The sequence below is a fragment of the Drosophila tropicalis genome, unplaced genomic scaffold (assembly GCF_018151085.1).
Source record: "Drosophila tropicalis isolate 14030-0801.00 unplaced genomic scaffold, ASM1815108v1 contig_593, whole genome shotgun sequence".
NCBI classification, from domain to species: Eukaryota; Metazoa; Arthropoda; class Insecta; order Diptera; family Drosophilidae; genus Drosophila; species Drosophila tropicalis.
Genome location: NW_027173070.1, coordinates 18188002 through 18207725, shown reverse-complemented (window position 1 = coordinate 18207725; position 19724 = coordinate 18188002). Strand labels below are relative to the sequence as shown.

The window sequence follows — 19724 nt, the reverse complement described above, 5'->3', positions numbered from 1 at the left end:
TATGAGATTATTTTTTCTTGCATTTGCATAATGAGTAGGAGTAAGAGACATCAAGGAGGGCGGGGACTGGGCGGGGGGTAGGATTGTCTGTTTTGTGTGCGACGTGGACTCTCGATCAAGAGTCGTGCCCGTAACGATGACCCTAATGGGTTGAGTTTTTGACCCTTGCGGGAACATGAAGTGACATTTTGTGGTAACGTCAAAACAAACCACTGAAAAGTGACGAAATGGTTTTTTGTATTGTAGGAGGAGGTTTTCAAATTGGAAGCTTTTAGCGTTGTCAAATAGTACCAAACACTTGAAAAACTTTAGAACTTAATTTAGTGTTGGTAACTGAAACTAGTCTAAACAATTGTGTTGTAGCGCCAAGAAGAAGACTACAGTTTGTGTTGTAAAATAAGGATTTATGGCTCATACTGATAACTAACAGTATTAGTATTAATAATCAACACTTTTAGTGTCAATAAACGACAATTTAAAGACTAGAATTGAAAACTAAGAGTTCTTAAACATTAGACCCTGAGCTAGGACGACTGGTCTGAACAGTAATTTAAGCGTAATTTTTCCACATTGATTAGTTTTGAAAACTTTAAATCAGTTTGCATAGATTTTGTGCCTAAAATGTTGATTTCTAATGATTTCATTTTCTTTTTCCTTACAGATCAAACTCGAAGGCCTCCTACCTACCGAGACAGAGTTTGGAGAAGCTAAACAATACAGATCCCGATCATGGCATTTATAAGTTAACTCTAACCCCCAATGAAGATATAGTGGCTCATCACCATCATCATCATCATCACCATACCAAGCCCAGCTATGGTGTAAGTGGTGGCAAACTAACTAATAATCTTCCTGATGTCTTACCCTTGGGCGTTAAGCTGCAGACGCAAACTAAGCCACCGTTGTTGGTACAACAACAGCAGCCCAGCTCACCGAATGGTGGGGAAAATTTAGGGGTGCCACTGCGTTATGGCTCCAACAATAACCTCGCAACGAATACACACTCACCGACAAGTGTGACATCGCCGTATACTATGATCTATGGCCAGGCGACAACCGGAACTGGGTTGGGTCAACGCTATTCCTCGCCAGCTTTGGGTCAGGGCTATGGCAAGACGACAACAACGACAACGACACCGTATCTAAGATCTCAGTCATATGATATGATGAATAAGCAGCAGCAGGCACAACACTCAATGGTGACCCAGTCGCATAGTGATCTTAAGCAAGTGGCCCATGACCTCGAAACTACATTAGAAGAGGTGATAATGTTGCCGCCACCACCCACCACGCCCACGCCCACACCGACGCCGCCACGCTTGTCGCCGGCCTCATCTCAATCGGATTGCAGTTCTTTGGAACTTTCTTCGAATGCCGGCGAGGGATCTCACATCTTTCGCGCTGAGGTTATTAGCACCACTTTGAGTCATCCTCAAACGAAACCGCCGTCCATGAATCGTCAGGAATCTCTAAGGGAGAATATAGAAAAAATCACACAATTGCAATCGCAGCTAATGTCGGCTCATATATGTGAAACGGGCATATTGCTGGGTCATGCCAAATTAGCAAGTCCAAGTTCCAACAAACCAGCACCACCACCACCGCCGCCACAACCGGTAGCGAGTAGTCCTATTTCTCCAACAACACCACCACCGCCGCCACCGCCCCACACTTGTCCACCAGCCCACGAAGAGACCGATGAAGTGGTTGAGATGGGCCTGCAATTAATGCAGCGCAGTGAAATTGTTCTGATGGTTAATCCAAAGCCAATTACCATGGATATGGCTTGTCAAACTGATGATTTATTTGATCGGGAAGCATTGGATTTGTTGGTGGAGCAGCAAGAGCAGCAAACGCGTACCACATTGCAGCCACGTCAACGTCAACCCATTGAACTGGACTACGAGTTACTTAGTCGAGAGTTGCTCAAGCTGCTTAAGCCCAGCGATAAGCTTGTCGAAATTCTAACACCAAAGAGCTGCAAGCCAACCCATGAGTATGTCAGCAATCTATATAATCCAGATGTTCCCCTACGTCAAGCCAAGCGAGATGTGGGCACATCGACACTAATGCGCATGAAATCCGATTCGAGTGATGCATCAACCCCAGAGATATCGGGCAAAATGATCAATATAGTGGAACTGCATTTAACCGATCCCAGTGGCGAGGGCACGAATTTAATCAAACAGAAAATGGTGAGTTAACCAAGAGAAAATCCCTTGTATTTACTTTAACCATTTACCGTTTGTATTCCTAGGATGAACTCCTAAGACGATTGAACCAAAAAATAGGCTCTCTTAAGCGTGAACAGCAAACAATTGGAGAGGAAAGCTCCATGAATGATAAATTGGGTCAAGAGCTATTTGCCCAGCTGGCCGAAAAAGTCCGTCCCAGCGAAGCCTCCAAGTTTCGTACATATATCGATGACGTGGGTCATATAACTAGCCTGCTTTTGTCCCTATCCGAGAGATTGGGACAAACTGAAAGTAGTCTCGAATCGAGACCACAAGATAAGGTAAGTTCTCCCCATTCACACATACAACAAATTAATTATATAATAAATTTATCGTTTTTTTTCATTTGCAGAGCATTTTGGAATCGAAACGTGAACGTCTGTACGAACAATTGGAGGAGGCTCAGCGTCTAAAGTCCGATATTGATCGTCGTGGCACTACTATTGCCTCATTGTTGGGCAAACATCTCACTGCCGATATGTGTGCGGATTATGATTATTTTATCAATATGAAGGCCAAATTAATTGCCGATGCCCGTGACTTGGCCGAGAGAATCAAAGGCAGCGAAGAGCAATTGGCCACGCTAAACGATGCGCTAGTCCAAAGTGATTGCTAAAAAAAAAAAAACAAACAAAAAAAACACTACACGAAATTTAATTAGTGTGCTACAGTTTTAGGGTTTTTGGATCGAATAATTTTCCCTGCTGTCAACTTAAAGTTGATGGACCTACGAGAGAGAATTCGAACCGACCGCAAGAATATCGTTATACATACGACTATAAGAATACTATCAAGAACGATGTGCTTAATCTTAATATTTTATAAAGATGCAACAGCCACACAAACACAACACACACACACCAACACACTCACACACTATATATGTATAAAATATTTTATGTTCATTTGTGATTTTCAATTTAGCTTGTAGGTTTAATTAAAACTAAATATAAAAAATATATATACCGAAAAAAAAAAAATTAAAGACATTTTTATGAAATCTCCACGGTGTAAAATAAACGGTTAGGCCTAAAAGTAGGCAACTTTTTTTGAGAAAATATTTTCTGATAAAAGTTTTTTAAGGGGCGCTAGCTAGATCAGTCCTGTTGTTCATGCTGATAAGTAAAATTAAAACTTATAGACATTCTACGGATTCTTGGGATTTCTTCAAATCTTCAAATATTTCTTGGGATTTCTTCAAATATATTTCAACATGTTTTTGGAACAAATATAGACCTTCCCACTATGGAGTGGCTGCAAGAAAAAATACAAAAAGGGAACGACGCGTCGTTTGCGAATTATTTGACATTTCGTAGCAAGTTTTTCAACAAGTTTGTTTAACATTGGTGTTTTTAATTCTTTCTTTTTTTTAATTGTTCTATAAGATATTAATACAAGCTCTAAAGTAAAATAAGTAGGGTACTAGCGGATATAGGGCTGTTAAATGGGTGAAATTTGCACCTTAAAGTTTGCAAATGCATTCATTGTTTTCAACAAATTTATAATTTTTCGTATGCCTTGCAATATTATAAAGTCTCTATCAACAATGTTTGCTTAGTTGTTATTTACGCACAGCACTTTCCAAAAGTTCATTGAATGCTTATAAATACGCATTCCTGGGCTGCTTATTGCATACTTTAAAGGGCAATGTTAAAGCCCTAGATCCGCCCATGATTTACCTGAAACTGTGAACACTTTAAGGAATGTCCTGTAGCGAAAACAAGCTCTCCTTGTAAATATTTTTAAGGCTTCTAAGACTGCCATCGGCATACTACCGGGGATAGATTTCTTCCAATTTACATATGTACATATGTATCTATAATTTGTGTTTACTGTAAAGACTTTAAATTGCTTTTTGTTACCCCAAAAATGTTTGAATTTCATCGGGTTTTTCACCCTCTGTGGAATCGGAGTTTTAAAGTTCGACATTATAATTGTTAAATTTGAATTCTATTTAAGTTTATTTATTTAAAATCGGGCGCCAAGTTTGTTGCCTATTTCGTTGTGTCTCTTTTTTGGCATTTACATTTCGCTTTCTGTCTGGTCACACTGATTTGAATTAATTATTGCTTTTATTGTTGTTATTGTTGTTATTTTTGGCTGTTGTTAAAGTTGTCCCAGTCCCAGTTACAGTGTCTCCAGTTATTTTGATTTATTTCGCTTTCGCATCCAGATTTTTGCACACGTTGCAAGTTTCCATTGTCGTTTGCTATGTTCCAGAGGAGATTTCTTGTCAATTGGATACGAAAGACACTCGGCAAGAGCACAGGAAATCGAGCTTATTCTTACAGCAGCAGTAGTAGCAGCAACAACAACAACAACATAAATAACAACAACATTAATATAAGCAATAATTTACAGCGCAGTTGGCGCAGATTGTAAGTAAATTAAATCATTTCACATGATCAAATGATGGAGCAATTTTTATTTACAGAGATTATCGAGCGATTAGCATGGCCAGTACGGACAAAGGAGGAGTCGGAGCCGGAGCTGGAGCAGCAGCCAAGTCAGGGAATCGTCTAATCAACTCCAAATCACCTTATTTACTTCAACATGCCTATAATCCAGTGGATTGGTAAGTATTCCATCCCATCTAACCATTAACTTGCTTTCACCTGACACATTTCTCTCTCGTTTAGGTATCCCTGGTGTGAGGAGGCCTTTGAACTGGCGCGCAAAGAGAATAAGTTAATCTTCCTATCGGTGGGCTATTCCACTTGTCATTGGTGTCATGTGATGGAACATGAATCGTTCGAGAATCCCGAGACAGCGGCCGTGATGAACAAACATTTTGTCAACATCAAAGTGGATCGGGAGGAGCGGCCCGATATTGATAAAGTCTACATGCAGTTTCTACTCTTATCCAAGGGCAGCGGTGGCTGGCCCATGAGTGTTTGGTTGACTCCCGACCTGGCTCCCTTGGCTGCTGGCACTTATTTTCCACCCCATTCCAGATGGGGCATGCCATCCTTTACCAAGGTCTTGGAATCCATAGCCAATAAGTGGCAAACAGATCGAGAATCTTTGCTCAAGGCAGGCTCCACTGTCTTGAAGGCTCTGCAAAAAAATCAAGATGCTGCCGCAGTGGCCGAAGCTGCCTTTGAGCCGGGCAGCGCGGAGGAAAAACTCATGGAGGCGCTTAATGTCCACAAGCAGCGTTATGATCAGGCGCATGGTGGCTTTGGCAGGGAACCCAAATTTCCAGAGATTCCTCGCCTCAATTTCCTATTTCATGCCTATCTAGTGACCAAGGATGTTGATGTTTTGGATATGGTTATGCAGACTTTGGATCACATTGGACGCGGTGGCATTAATGATCATGTTTTTGGTGGTTTCTGTCGCTATGCAACCACACGGGATTGGCATAATGTTCACTTTGAGAAAATGCTATACGATCAGGGACAACTGATGGCTGCCTATGCGAATGCCTACAAATTGACCAGAAGTGATCTCTTCCTCAGCTATGCTGACAAAATTTACAGATATTTAATCAAGGATTTAAGACATCCGGCTGGTGGTTTTTATGCCGGGGAAGATGCTGACTCCTTGCCCACTCACGAGGATACAGTTAAAGTGGAGGGCGCATTCTATGCCTGGACTTGGTCCGAAATACAGGAAACTTTCAAATCTCAAGCACAACGTTTTGGTGAAGTTTCGCCAGAACGTGCCTTTGAGATCTATACGTTCCATTATGACCTAAAGCCAAAGGGAAATGTTCCACCGGCAAGTGATCCACATGGCCATCTCACTGGCAAGAATATACTCATTGTCAAGGGCTCCGAGGAAGATACTTGCTCCAACTTCAATTTGGAATTGGAGCAATTGCAGCAAATTTTGCAAACCGCAAATGATATACTTCATTCGGTGCGTGATAAACGACCCAGACCACATTTGGATACGAAAATTATATGTGGTTGGAACGGTTTGGTTCTCTCTGGTCTCTCCAAGCTGGCCAATTGTGGCACCACAAAACGTGACGAATATATGCAAACGGCCAAAGAACTGGTGGATTTTCTACGTCGTGAGATGTACGATAAGGAACGCAAGTTACTTCAAAGATCCTGCTATGGTTCGGGTGTGGCGGACAATACCCTAGAGAAGAATGAGTATGTAAAACAAGATTGTAGTCCTCCTAACCCTTAATTAATATCCTTTACTCTATTTGCTTAGACTACAAATTGAAGGCTTTCTAGATGACTATGCTTTTCTTATCAAAGGTCTTCTCGATTACTATAAAGCCTCATTGGATCTGAGTGTTTTAAGCTGGGCCAAAGAGCTCCAGGAGAGCCAGGATAAACTCTTTTGGGATCAGCAGAACGGTGCATATTTCTTCTCACAACAGAATGCCCCAAATGTCATAGTTAGACTCAAAGAAGGTAAATCCGCCCTATTGCCCACCCCAAGTTTTCCTCTCTGAATATGTTTTCCTTTCAGATCACGATGGCGCCGAGCCCTGTGGCAATAGTGTTTCTGCTCGGAATCTTACCTTACTCTCCCATTATTATGATGAATCTTCCTATTTGGAGAGAGCTGGAAAACTGTTAAATTTCTTTGCCGATGTCTCACCTTTTGGTCATGCCTTGCCCGAAATGTTATCTGCCCTATTGTTACATGAGAATGGCTTAGATCTGGTGGCAGTTGTGGGACCCGATTCAACAGATACCAAGAAATTCGTTGAGATTTGTCGTAAATTCTATATACCCGGCATGATAATATTACATGTGGATCCCCTACATCCCGATGATGCCTGCAATCAACGGGTGCAAAACAAATTCAAAATGGTCAATGGAAAGACTACCGTCTATATATGTCATGATCGTGTCTGTAGAATGCCAGTGACCGATCCAGTGCAACTAGAAGAGAATCTTATGGCCAATTTCTTTACCGCCAAGCGGTAAGAAGAATTCATTACTCGAACTAGTGATTAGAATTATTAACATGAGAGAGAAAAGAAAAGTTAATTTATAGTTATTAGAAATGTGTTATTTGCTTTTTTCGCTTATAAAGCGAAAATCCGTTTGCCCAACGCAAAGTTGTATTCTATATGTTTATATATATATATATATATATATATATAGTTGTGAATAAACTTTTTCCCAAGCGTCAAATAGTTAATCGTTTTCTTTTCTTTCCCTGAGGTCACGACAAAATATATTTATTTGTATATTCCGGCTAAACATTGAAACTTTGTGTTTGTATTGACCTCGAGCCGCCCATCAAAAGGTTCAGATTTAGACCCAAGCAAAATGTATACATTCAACATATTTATCATATATTTGGAATTAATGGGTCTTATATGTATAAGGTTGCCTGAAGATTATTCACAGGAGTCGCCAAGGATGGGTTAGTTTAACTTAAAGTTACTTGAATCTTTTATGAATTCTGAAAAAAGTTGTTCTAAAAAAGTTATAAATAATAATTATATCATAACTAACAAACTTATTTAGCGGTTTCTTAAATAGAAGTTTGAAAAACCTGTTTTTAAAAAGCTTTCCAAATAAATTTGTCAGAATCGAAATTGAGACCTGTTTTGTGTATCCAAATGCTTGTTTCGAAATTGTCAATGGAAACAAATTTATGTTTCAAATTAAGCCTAAATTAATAGGATTCTAATGGAGAGTCGTTCAAGCCATAAAAAAAATGTGACCCGTTTATTTTGGAAAAGTTTACAACTTTAAAAAGAGTCAAAAAGAGATCAACATTTCAGTCGGAAATGAGAAACGAAATGATAGGTATTCTCCATTTGGAATCCCCCACCGCTTCCCACCATTGATGAAATAAACAAAAACTTGATTTTACCTTCTTTTCACAAAGTACAACACATTGTTTTTGTGCATTCTTTTGTTTTATTATTGGAATCGTTTCATTTCGGTTTTGTTTGTTTTGTTTTGTTGTTGTTTCTCAATGGAGCAAAAAATACTAAAGTCGGTGACCCATCCATCGGTTCGGTTCTATCTGCTCCGCCATCAGAGGCAATAAAAACTAAGAAAACTAAACTAAATGCTCGTCCTTGCGGGACAAGGACAACTAAATGTAATGGAGAGAACAGCAGAGTACGGTTCGTGGTAGTCGATAATCGCGGTAATAATCATAATCATAATCGTAATAATAGTAGTTCTTTTTTTTTTTGCTTGTTGCTTGTATGTTTGTTTTTGTGGTTTTTTTTTTTGTTTTGTTTGTTTTTGTTTTGTTTTGTAGTAATAAAAATAATTTAGTTTTGAAATTCACATTCATCACATTGCTGGTTTGCTGGCGGCCAACCAAAAAATCATCTGCATCAACTTTATACCGATCTGACCGGTCCGAACCTCTCAGGTGTCGGCATCAGTAAACCTCATGGCCGCATCAAAACTATCGACAATGGTCTCCATGCGCTCATGATGCTCGAAGCGGGCAAACTTGCGTTCCATACGGGACCGACGACGACATGTTCGTGTTCGCCATAGGAAACGGTAGCGGGTATCCTCCTGCTCTTCATCATATTCGGGCGCTGAGACGGAATCCTCGTCGGTTTCGCGTAGAAAATCCTTTGGATCGCGATGAATTTTAAAGATTTTTGTGCCCGTCGTCGAACCAGCATGGAGCTTCGATATGGTACGTGAGGCATTCAGTATGCCCCGCGAGCTGGCTCGATTTTTGAGATCACTCAAACGATTCGTTATGGACACTGCATTGAAGAGCTTTGACAGCTCAGAGTCAACACAGCGTCCAGGTCGTCGTTTACCATTCTTCACATAGATGAAATGATTAATTTGATTATCAACAGGCACCAAACTGCCTGTGGAGCAGGTGGGTGAGCTATTGCAAGTGCCATTATTGCTACTGCTCCCATTTAAATTGACACTCGTCGAGTGACCGGCGGCGGTGCTGCCGATGGTGGTGTTGTTGGTGGTGGTGGTGTTGTTAGTGAGAAGCGTGGGCGTGGAGGGCGGTGCTGGTGGTGGTACATGGGGCATTGTGTAGCAACGTTGACGTCCCGCCCCCGATGGTAAGGGGCCGTCAAATAAATCGCCACTGCTTGGCATATCCATGGACTAACCGAGATTTGTACACAAAAACATACAAACACATACACAGACACACACACACGCACACATACAGGCACACCAAAAGTAGAAGAGAGAAAAAAATTTATCGTCGTGTTTGTATTCGTTGGTTTTTTTTCGTGATGTTTTTTTTTTTGCATGTGGAGTAGGCAGCGGCGACGGTGAATGGCGCAGAGACAGAAACCGAAAAAAATGGGCGTTAGTAAGTATTTTAACCATTTTCCATTTAGACATTTATGATATTCACCTGCAACAAACCCTCCACCTCCATATATTGGCGATCTTGGAGTCTTTTCAGCGTAAGTTGTTGATCCATTTTCCAAAACAAAAACAACAAGCATAACAAAAATATACGAACCAGTGTGACCCTGGCATGCGCGAACATAAGGCAGCAGCCTTGCCAGATGGGTTCGCCCCAGTCTTCAGCATATTCAGATAATTTATCGACCAGGTTCTCTTCGTAGCGCCGATAACCGATTAATTTCTGAGCTTTAGCCTGATTCAAATTAATAACAATTAACATGAACTTATTTTAAATTATTAAGACCAAGAAACCCACACAACCTTCACTAAATAATAATAGTATTTTTGCAAAATTTTTAAAAATTGTTTATAACGTATTGTTATTACCATAACTAACTAAATTATCTCGAAATTTGGTAATGAATTTTATAAAATCAAAAAAACCAGATGAAGATGCAGACCTTTGTCATATTTTATATTTTAATTAGAAAAAATAGAATAAATAATATTTAGTCATAATGACTTGAGATGAGAAGTTTAATAGCTTAAACATAAAGAGAGCATACATATATGTATGAATTTATAAAGGAAAAGTAAAGTATATTAGAACAAATTTCTTTTCAAAACATAAGTCATGTTTGTGCAACTAGTTTATAGCAAACTCCTTAAAAATTTTACATAGAGTTGCACAAATTTACCAAGAGAAATTTACCTCGATTTGTTCCTTAATCCAGACTAAATGATAAATTTAACAGCTTTCACACGTTCACGACATGTCTTGGCTAACAAGGCAGATTCTTAACACGCCTTGGATATTTCTTTTGGTGCCAAAATCCGTTTATGTTGTAGTATCTGAAATATTTTCTTCCCATCTTGACCCACCCCCTTCATGAATAAAAAGAAACAATTTGATAGTTATTTAGGTTTATGAGTTTGTTGGTTGTATTTTCAGTCTTAATGTTGTAATAGTACATTGGTGTATTTTTGTGTTGTTTTATCGCAGCCTCTTGTGGTCATCGAAAGGCCCCCAGTTTTTTAAACGGGGTACACATATAATTGTTCCACAATCTAGGATCTGGATTATGGAATAAAGATATTTTGCATACCCCAAGCAATGGATAGCGAATGGAGATCGTCTCTATAGAGCAAACACAAAGTCATACAAATCTCCATTAAGTTGACTGCTCTAGATTAATCTCACTTAGGACTCAAGAGTTTTGATGACACTTCGCGCCTAAGGACTCTGCACAAGAAGCTGGATTTACAATACGGTTTCGGATATTGGGACAGTCGCCATAAGCTGGAGATATGGCGTAGTGGCGACGAATTCAAATACCCTAACTGTGAGGAATGAAGTGTTTCTGGCGTGCCTAAATGACTGTCTCGCAAGGAGCGCAGGAGTTAAGCTTTGGCGTGCCAACCGCACGAATGGCGTTTCGGGAGCCATCGTAGTGCGATGTGTTCTTAAGCATTTTTGACAAAAAGTCATAAATAAATAAGAGTTTGTTTAGTCGTTAATCTTTTCGATTTTGCGACTAAGTTTTTGTCCAGCCAAAGCCCACTGTAGAGACCCTGTAGCATATAAAGCCTTGTTAATTAACCATCAAAAGCCGCTCAAACCATGGCAAGACTCCGCCAAAACTTCGTTAAGTCCAAAGACAAAAGTCAGCCGTAGCTTCGTAATGTCGAGAACAAAATTCAGCTAAAGTTTCATCATGTCACAATTATCACAACTCAGGGTAGCAATTAGTGTCGGCTTTCTCGCAAAAGGGCTCATAGTTGATTCTGGCCAGACGGGGGTTTTTTTGCCGTCTTCATAAAGGAACTTGGAATGAACACAGAAAGAAATTAAGCGCAAATTTTCCAGGGTAAAGGCGAACCTCTACCCTTTTCTATTCACACTAATCTCATCCTGCGTCACTCTTCGTCACAAAATGGAGACATGCGTTGGGTGAGCTAGAACAGGCGGGGAAAGAAATTTTTCAAATAAGAAACATCAGTTAGTTCATTAGCCTCTTGATAGATCTGTAATAAGGTTTTATCCTCACAAAATTATGCTAATGTCTAACTTACGCTAGACATAAACAAAACTTTGGGGCAAAACCGAATTGCAAGACATCTCAATAAGGCCTTTGCACCAACATATGACGAAATCCTTCTTCGTAAAATTCCTCTCCCTTTCTGTTCTGGCTCGGTAATGGTAAACAAAGTTTACCGAAGTTTCAAGTTTGGATTCACAAATAGTTTCGAAATTGGCGTTCCTAGCCAAGTTAGCCGCATGGCAGCGAAAAATAGATATGTATGTTAAAACTGGCTTCTATTTGCTCAAAGAAGTGCTTAACCCTAGATAGTTCCGACAAAGTGTTAACTTTATCGAAATAATTTTGAGGTTAAACAAATCTTCTAACAAAAAGAGCGAAAATTATAGGAAAGAGAAGCTTTCCTCTGCTTACCAAAACGTCACTTAAGAGCGGTGATAGGAAAAGAGAATGAGAATGATAATGAGTCTATTTTCTAGGTCTCCTCCTCCTTCTCGATCTCTCTTTTTGGTTACTTCTCGCTGATATTTGCGGCGTTTAGCGCGGCGGAGAAAAGTTCTTGATGTTGGTGAGGGAGTCGATGTGTGTGTGTGTGTGTGTTTGTGGGGGCATGTGAAGAGAGCTGTTGATTACGTCATGCCCCCCTCCCTCGATGTTTTTTTTTTTTTTGTTTCTTCTGCTTTAGTCATCTTGGTTTGCGTCTGCAAGGCGTTTACGGCAATTCTCGTATGTATGACCACGGAAATTACAGTGGGTGCAGCGGGTATTGCGACGGGCACCACGTTGTGGTCCTGCCGAGGCTGCTTCATCCTCCTGATTATTATGCTCGATAATGCGACCCTGTTCGAGCAGTTCCTTGAAGGTCTTCACACTCTGCCGTGTAATATGTTTGCGGTATTTGATGCTCAGCAAACCGTAAAGGAAGTCCAATTCAGTTTCTTCATCATGGCGACCCTCGGGTAATTGGGCGAGTAGAGCACGTTTCTGCACAACAAATGTATCGATGGGCACGGTGTCTGCCTGTTTTTGCTCAAAGAACTCCATGTAGATCTGATAGCTGGGCTTGGTGGGCGAGAAATGTTCACGAATGAGACCAATAGCATCCTCCCACGTCTTGGCCTCCTTACGAACTCCCTGCCACCATGTCGATGCCAGACCATAGAATAACAAAGAGATACCTTTCAAGGCATTCTCATCGCTAATGCTCTCCAATTCCTTGAAGGTCACAATGCTGGTAATGAATTCCTCCACTTCTTCATGATTACGTCCACCTCCAAATCGGTGAGTGCATGAGCTGAAGCTACCCTTTGCCTTTGATGTGCCGGCAGCTGCTTCAGCTCCACTGGCAACTGCATTATTTGCGGCACTAACGGCGGTGGCTCTGACAGCGTCGATGAGCTCACGCAATTGCTCATTGGTCATCTGGATGGTGGTCATTTTGTGGTTGTTGTGATTGTTGTTGAAGAAGTATTTCAAAGCAGTATTTTAATGTTGTTGTTTCACAGCGAACAAAGCCAAGTTTATTGAAGCGAATGTAGCCGTTGGTCGTCGTAGACTGAATTGCTCTTCACAGAGCACAAGTTTATATACCGCCAACATTGTGAAATTATCAATATCGAAAAAGCTACACATATTGACTCTCAGCAGAGCAACGGCTAGTGAGAGGGAAATGGAATGTGAGTCATACAATTGTTTATACATATGTACATATAACCCAAAAATTGGTTTAGACCCGGCAAACGTTTATATTGTTGATAAAGAATATTATCAAAATTGCGATTTAAATATAGTAATAGCTAAAGTTATGGGCATGTTCAAGGGGGATCCACCTATCAAATGAAGGTAACGTTCAACGGTATACATATACATATTCATACATATATGTCTGTATGTAATGTTGTAAATAGATGTCATAGGTTATGCTCTAGGGAGGGCGGGGAGGTTGGCAGAGAAAATGTTATTCTATAACTCATTACTTTTCGTAATTGCATTCTGGCATGAAATTCTTTCTCTGACTAATAAAATTAAATAATTATTGTGTTTCCATGAGCAATTAATATGTGATAAGGAAAAAAAGAAAAATCTAAATGTACCACAAGCAAATATGTAGTGACAAACGCCATTAAAATAAAGTATGAGTTATTTTAAATTTGGTTTTTTATAAATCATCTAATTTTGCTTAATATGAGACTTGTGACAATTGTACTTAATTCTATAGATTGAAAAGATCTAGCAAGAAGAAAAACCAATGACTATAACTCTGTGTTTTTCATTATCAATTTAATTCCTCGATATAGATATAGAAGAATATCAGGATACATATGTATGTGTGTACTAAATATTAAAAACTTAGTTACTTAGTACCACATTGTAATGTAACATTCATTTTAAAACTTGACAAAACTTTAAAAATATTTACAAGTGTTATTTTGGTTAAACTAAATAAAAATTAAGAATTTCAACTGTGGAATCTCTAATATTTTTAAAAACTTTTAAATGAACAGTAGGTTAGCGCGTTTCTGTTTTTTAAGTCTGAATGATTTTCTCGGCTTCCAAGAAATTTCCCGAAAACTTGATTTAGTACTTTGTTGATAATTGTATTCAGATAATAACAAGTAATTGTCGTCTTGCCAGCTTTTGGCGTTTTTTTTACACGTGGTTTTGAACAAAAAACCCCATTTTCCAGCTGGACAATAGTTCAGCGCAGTCTTTCTAAAATCTTTTAAATTATACATAGTTATACAAGTGTGTTCTTTGAAAAAGAACATAAAACTGCTAGATAAACTGCTTATGACAATTTTTCAATTTAGTCCCAGGATTTGTTTTGGGGCCAACCGAAATTGTTGGTTTTTGTAAGTAATCGTTGAGGTCTTCTAGGTTCCAGATGTATGAGATAATACAAATTATAATAAAACTATGAAGCAAATCCATACGTTTGTATTATATTTATGTATATTGTAAATGACTTTTAAAAGTATATTCTTCTGTATGTCTTATTTGTTATCTTTAAATAAAAATATCTTTATTTTAAAGTTAAATTTGACAAATTTTTGGCAACGGGCTGAAACTAGTTAAGAATATTTGCTATCGCTCTTTGATGATGTCAGCGAAATTTTTCTAAGAAATTTATCAAGGGGTTGTAATAGAATTCATAATCAAACATTTGAAAACTTTTCTTCTTCATAAAAATAATATCGATTTTGGTATAATTCCTTTCCACATGCACACCTGTTGACCTTATCTTGTTCAAACAGTAATTAGCCTTATATTTTCAATGGAAAACAACTTCCCTTACTTTTAGTTTAGTAAAAATGTGTGTCGCCTCTTTACACGTACATATGTATATGTTTCCCCCACATACAAATATATATGTTTATATATATAAAGAGCAAAATGACAAAATTCATGCCGGTTTTTCGAAATCGAAAAAGCTTGCTCTCTTTATAATTAATTATAGTATATAGTATAGCTTTCAATTTCACAACAGAGAGAGAGAAAGAGAGAATGAAAAAAGCTGATTCGGCAAACGTTTTGTTATTTCAGTTGGGCCCACGCTCTGAGGAAGCATAGTTTATATTTCTTCGGTTGAATTGGTTTGTTTATTTATAAGTTCAAGATGACTCAGATGTCTGAGGAACAGTTTCGTATTTTAATCGAAACCATCAAAGCCCTGGCCCCCGTTAAAGAAGAAGAACCCGTGTCGAAGGGGAGTTTTAGCAATTGTCCGGTTCGGTTTAGTGGACAAAGAGATCACGATGCTGTCGATGAATTCATCACAGCTGTCGAGACCTACAAGGAGGTGGAGGGCATTAGTGACAAGGATGCTTTGAAGGGTTTGCCACTACTCTTCATAGGCATTGCTGTGATGTGGTGGAAAGGTGTGCGTCGAGATGTCCACACTTGGGAGAATGCCATGCAACTGATCCGGGATCACTTTTCGCCCACTAAACCCTCGTATCAGATCTATATGGAAATCTTTGAAACTAAGCAAGGGAGTACAGAGGTCATCGATCAATTTGTGTGCAAGCAGCGAGCCTTGTTGGCCAAATTGCCAGAGGGCAGGCATGATGAGGCAACCGAATTGGATTTCGTTTACGGTTTGCTGCAACCCAAGTACCGAGAGAGTATTCCCAGACATGAGATTAAAGTATTTCGCGAGCTTCTCGAAAAGGGAAGAAATGTTGAAAGAACTAAACATTAATAGGACTAGTTGAATTTCTTAGTTTTTAATTAGAAATAAATTTTAACAGTCGAACGTCTAATGTTTTCTTAACAAATTCGTCGCCGAATCCAAATTCTGAAATGTATATAGCTAGTTTTAAACTTAATACAATAATAAAGGGAACAAAGCGTGATTAGTTTACCTAACAATAATCAGTAATTTTACTTTAAGTAATCGTTAAATTTACAAATAAAATTAATTAATAGAAATACAGATGTGGGAATATTAAAACGGCACCCAACTGCATAATCCAATTTTCTCCAAATTGTAATAAAAAATATCAAAGAAGTTAAATTCGGCTATGCCGAAGTTTATATACCCTTGCAGTCCTTGACAATAATAATTTCACATGTTCAAAATTTGTTTTCTGCAACTCAATTCATTAATATACAAACAAAACAATTTTACTCTTCATACTATGTACAATTTGTTCTTCTTCTTCCCTCATTCCCTAAGCAAAGCAACGCACGCATACACATACAGTTTATGTAGCGTTGCGTCTGTGTGTGTATGCATGTGCTGTGTTGATTTGATGATGACGTAGTAGGCAGCAAGCAGAGCTGCCGGCAGCGATTGAACCGATTTATATAGACTGTAACTTGTGTTCTATTTATCCGATCAGGGTCAAATTTTGGGATCTGAGATTTTATATCAAATTCTATTATATTGGTAAATTTCATGGGGATACTCCAATTTTTGCAAAAATTTTTGTTCCAGAGTTATATGATATAGTAGTCCGATCGCAAAGATTTTCATACTTTATCTCACCCGGGTAAAAAAAAGCTCCCAAAAAAAATTTCATCCCGATAGCTCTTAAGATGGCTGAGTAAAACGCGTACGCTCCGACGGACAGACGGTCAGACGGACAGACGGATATGGCTATATCGACTTAGCTTCTCATGCTGATCAAGAATATATATACTTTATGGGGTCGGAAACGTCTCCTTCTGTGCGTTACAAACATCTGACCAATTTTATAATACCCTCTGCAAGGGTATAAAAAAATATATCTCTAAATAAACCCAAAACAAGTTTAATTTTGAATTTCCCGCCTTAAAACGCAACCCGATAGTCCAATTGTCACGCTATCGATATTATTGCAAGCAAATGTTATCGATATTTCATGACATTGTGAAAAGCCAGCACTAACAGCGTGGTACGTACGTTCAAAGAATTTTCTGTCAAAAATTGCAATATTGTCAAACTGTCGTTATTTGACGGGATACTTAATAGCTGAACAATTGACATAAGGATATAGGGCAATGGATTTTATAGAAAGTTTTTCCAAATTATCACGCTTTCAATGCAATTTCAGATTTCTAATCTGTTGCCTTTGCCGTCGTTGTTGTTGTTGTCGGCTTTTATTTTCATGCGAAAATTATCTGAGAAAGTGCAGCAGCAGCAGCCGCCATGACCACAAGCAGCGAGGATGTTTTGCTGCAAATGGGCGAAGTGCGCTACAAGAAGGGCGATGGCACCCTCTATGTGATGAATGAACGTCTGGCTTGGATGGCCGAACATAGGGACACGGTCACCGTCTCCCATCGCTATGCAGACATTAAGAGTAATTTGTTATTCTTTTAGCCTCCATTGAAACTCTATTAAATATTTTGCTTGGATTGTAGCCCAAAAGATTTCACCCGAGGGCAAGCCAAAGGTGCAGCTTCAAGTAGTCCTGCACGATGGCAACACGTCCACGTTCCATTTCGTCAATCGTCTGGGAACGCCGGCAATGTTGGCTGATCGCGATAAAGTCAAGGAGCTGCTGCAACAATTGTTACCAAATTTCAAGCGCAAAGTTGATAAGGATTTGGAGGATAAGAACCGCATCTTGGTAGAGAATCCTAATTTGTTGCAACTCTACAAGGATTTGGTTATTACAAAAGTGTTGACCAGCGATGAATTTTGGAACACGCATGTTAAAGATCATGCGCTCAAGAAGATGTATAAAAATCAAGAAATCGGTTGGATAAATCTCTCTTACCTTAATAAGAACAACTAACTAATCTCTGCTACCATTTTTGTAGGTGTTTCTGGTGCCTTTTTGGCAGACATCAAACCTCAGACGGATGGCTGTAATGGTCTTAAATATAACCTCACAGCGGATGTTATCCATTGTATTTTCAAGACTTATCCTGCCGTCAAGCGCAAGCATGCTGAAAATGTTCCATCCAAAATGCCAGAAGCGGAATTCTGGACGAAATTCTTTCAATCCCATTATTTTCATCGTGATCGTCTGACGGCGGGCACCAAGGACATATTCACGGAATGCGGCAAAATCGATGATCATGCCCTGAAGGCAGCAGTGCAACAGGGAGCAGGTGATCCTCTGCTGGATTTAAAGAAGTTCGAAGATGTACCACTGGAAGAGGGCTTTGGCAGTGTCTCTGGTGATCGAAATGTGGTCAATAGTGGAAATATTGTCCATCAGAATATGATTAAAAGGTTCAATCAGCATTCCATAATGGTGCTCAAAACATGTACGAATGTGACAGGTCCGGCAGCAGGGGCAACCAATGGTTCGGATGTTGCCAATGGTCCATTAGGTGCTTCAGGTTATACAAATGGCAAATCCTCCTCCTCCGGCGCCTCCACTAGCAAGCATCAAGCCACTGAGTCTGCTCAAACGAATCCAGATGAGCCACAAATAAAGAAACAACGTCTAATTGAGAAGATACACTATTCCGATTTGGGTGATCCAGTCATTGATACCGATGCCAATGATCGGGACACGTTGAAAATGAAACAATTGGATCCCTCTAAAGTAGAAAGATACCTCAATGGACCCACACAAAGTCATATGTATGACAATCAAAATGATCTATTAAATTTGGACGATTGTCAATACAAATTAATACGTAATTCTGAAAATTGGCTTAATCGTAATGCTTCTGGTAATGTCCTAACTTCCAAGGCAGCAGTTAATGTTCTGGGTGAACTGAGTCCGGGTGGCATTCTAATGCGTGGCTTTCAAGAGCAATCTGCCGGACGTAAGTATTTTAATTGATATGGAACGATATTTTCCATAAATGATAATCTATTTTAACTTTTACAGAATTGGTGCCCGTCGACTATCATCGTGAGCTTAGGCATTTGTATTTATCGCTCTTAGAACTATTGAAACATTTCTGGAAATGTTTCCCACCTACAAGCGATGATAGGGAAGCCAAAATTCAACGCATGCATGAAACTTTGCAACGCTTCAAAATGGCCAAATTACAGCCGTTTGAGGTAAGAAACAACAAGAAAGAGGTTTTATTCATTTAAAAGAAAGAATTTTGTAATGGGGTTAATTCATCCAGTAAACTCTGTAAATATATTTTGTGTTCGGATAGCAGAAATATTTTTGACCATAAAGAATCAAGATTTTGGTTGTAAAACTAAATGCGCTGGCTATATATACAAAAGACAATGTTGAATTCGATCAAGACTTTAAAAAAACAGTAGCAGTTGATAAAAACTTGTATATTATTGGATACTGTAAATAAATAATCTATTAAAATTGATCAAAAAAGAAGAAGCAAGAACATTGGGTCAAGTTAAGTTCATGATATTGCAAGGGTAATACCAACTTCGTTAAGTTCGAAGTCAAATTAACTTAATTTACTTAACTCTCACTCCTTTTTCAGAATCGCGCCATGCACGAAATCTCGCCTCTGCGTACATCTTTAACCCATCATATAAACAAATTGCTGCAAAGCTCTAATTCAAAGTATGTCACCTGGAAGGATCGTAAATTGCGCAATAATAGATAACAAACCACGCACACACACACAGAACACCTCTACTATAGCAAGTCAATCCCCTTAAGGGGTACACACTTCATCATATTGTCTTAGGACTTAAGAGTATGTTAAGCTAAAAACTATCTAAAAATAAATAATTATTGAACATTATTTTGCAATTATCGTTTATGATAAAAATAGACATTCTGTTCTTT

The 19724-nt window shown here is 39.0% G+C and overlaps 6 protein-coding genes across 11 annotated transcripts in view; 4 read left to right on the top strand and 2 right to left on the bottom strand.

Moving 5' to 3' along the window:
• Shrm (Shroom) overlaps positions 1–3207 on the top strand; it is a 61330-nt gene extending 58123 nt beyond the window's left edge. For all 6 annotated transcript variants that reach the window (XM_068289353.1, XM_068289355.1, XM_068289352.1 and 3 more), the window contains 3 exons: positions 662–2195; positions 2258–2515; positions 2587–3207. In XM_068289353.1, the coding sequence (XP_068145454.1) occupies positions 662–2195; positions 2258–2515; positions 2587–2850 (2056 nt within the window). In that variant the 3' untranslated portion in view covers positions 2851–3207. The remainder of the gene's footprint in view (positions 1–661; positions 2196–2257; positions 2516–2586) is intronic.
• Positions 3208–4315: 1108 nt separating this feature from the next.
• Positions 4316–7280, top strand: LOC137577043 (spermatogenesis-associated protein 20). Its single transcript, XM_068290406.1, has 5 exons — positions 4316–4612; positions 4669–4809; positions 4874–6340; positions 6405–6610; positions 6669–7280. The coding sequence occupies exons 1-5, from the start codon at positions 4446–4448 to the stop codon at positions 7130–7132; spliced, it is 2445 nt and encodes an 814-aa protein (XP_068146507.1). The 5' UTR covers positions 4316–4445; the 3' UTR covers positions 7133–7280.
• A 743-nt stretch (positions 7281–8023) lies between these two features.
• On the bottom strand, positions 8024–9662 carry LOC137577042 (uncharacterized). The gene is made up of 2 exons (XM_068290405.1): positions 9528–9662; positions 8024–9268 (listed from the first exon to the last, which is right to left on the bottom strand). The coding sequence occupies exons 1-2, from the start codon at positions 9594–9596 to the stop codon at positions 8546–8548; spliced, it is 792 nt and encodes a 263-aa protein (XP_068146506.1). The 5' UTR covers positions 9597–9662; the 3' UTR covers positions 8024–8545.
• A 776-nt stretch (positions 9663–10438) lies between these two features.
• Positions 10439–13121, bottom strand: Arc1 (Activity-regulated cytoskeleton associated protein 1). Its single transcript, XM_068288643.1, has one exon. The coding sequence runs from the start codon at positions 12997–12999 to the stop codon at positions 12244–12246; it is 756 nt and encodes a 251-aa protein (XP_068144744.1). The 5' UTR covers positions 13000–13121; the 3' UTR covers positions 10439–12243.
• Positions 13122–15098: 1977 nt separating this feature from the next.
• Arc2 (Activity-regulated cytoskeleton associated protein 2) lies at positions 15099–15936 on the top strand. The gene has a single exon (XM_068290332.1). The coding sequence runs from the start codon at positions 15179–15181 to the stop codon at positions 15761–15763; it is 585 nt and encodes a 194-aa protein (XP_068146433.1). The 5' UTR covers positions 15099–15178; the 3' UTR covers positions 15764–15936.
• A 983-nt stretch (positions 15937–16919) lies between these two features.
• Tfb1 (transcription factor B1) lies at positions 16920–19680 on the top strand. The gene is made up of 6 exons (XM_068289197.1): positions 16920–16940; positions 17100–17348; positions 17410–17748; positions 17812–18774; positions 18840–19015; positions 19414–19680. Exons 2-6 carry the CDS (start codon positions 17195–17197, stop codon positions 19537–19539), a joined length of 1758 nt encoding a protein of 585 aa, XP_068145298.1. The 5' UTR covers positions 16920–16940; positions 17100–17194; the 3' UTR covers positions 19540–19680.
• The last annotated feature ends 44 nt before the right edge of the window (positions 19681–19724 follow it).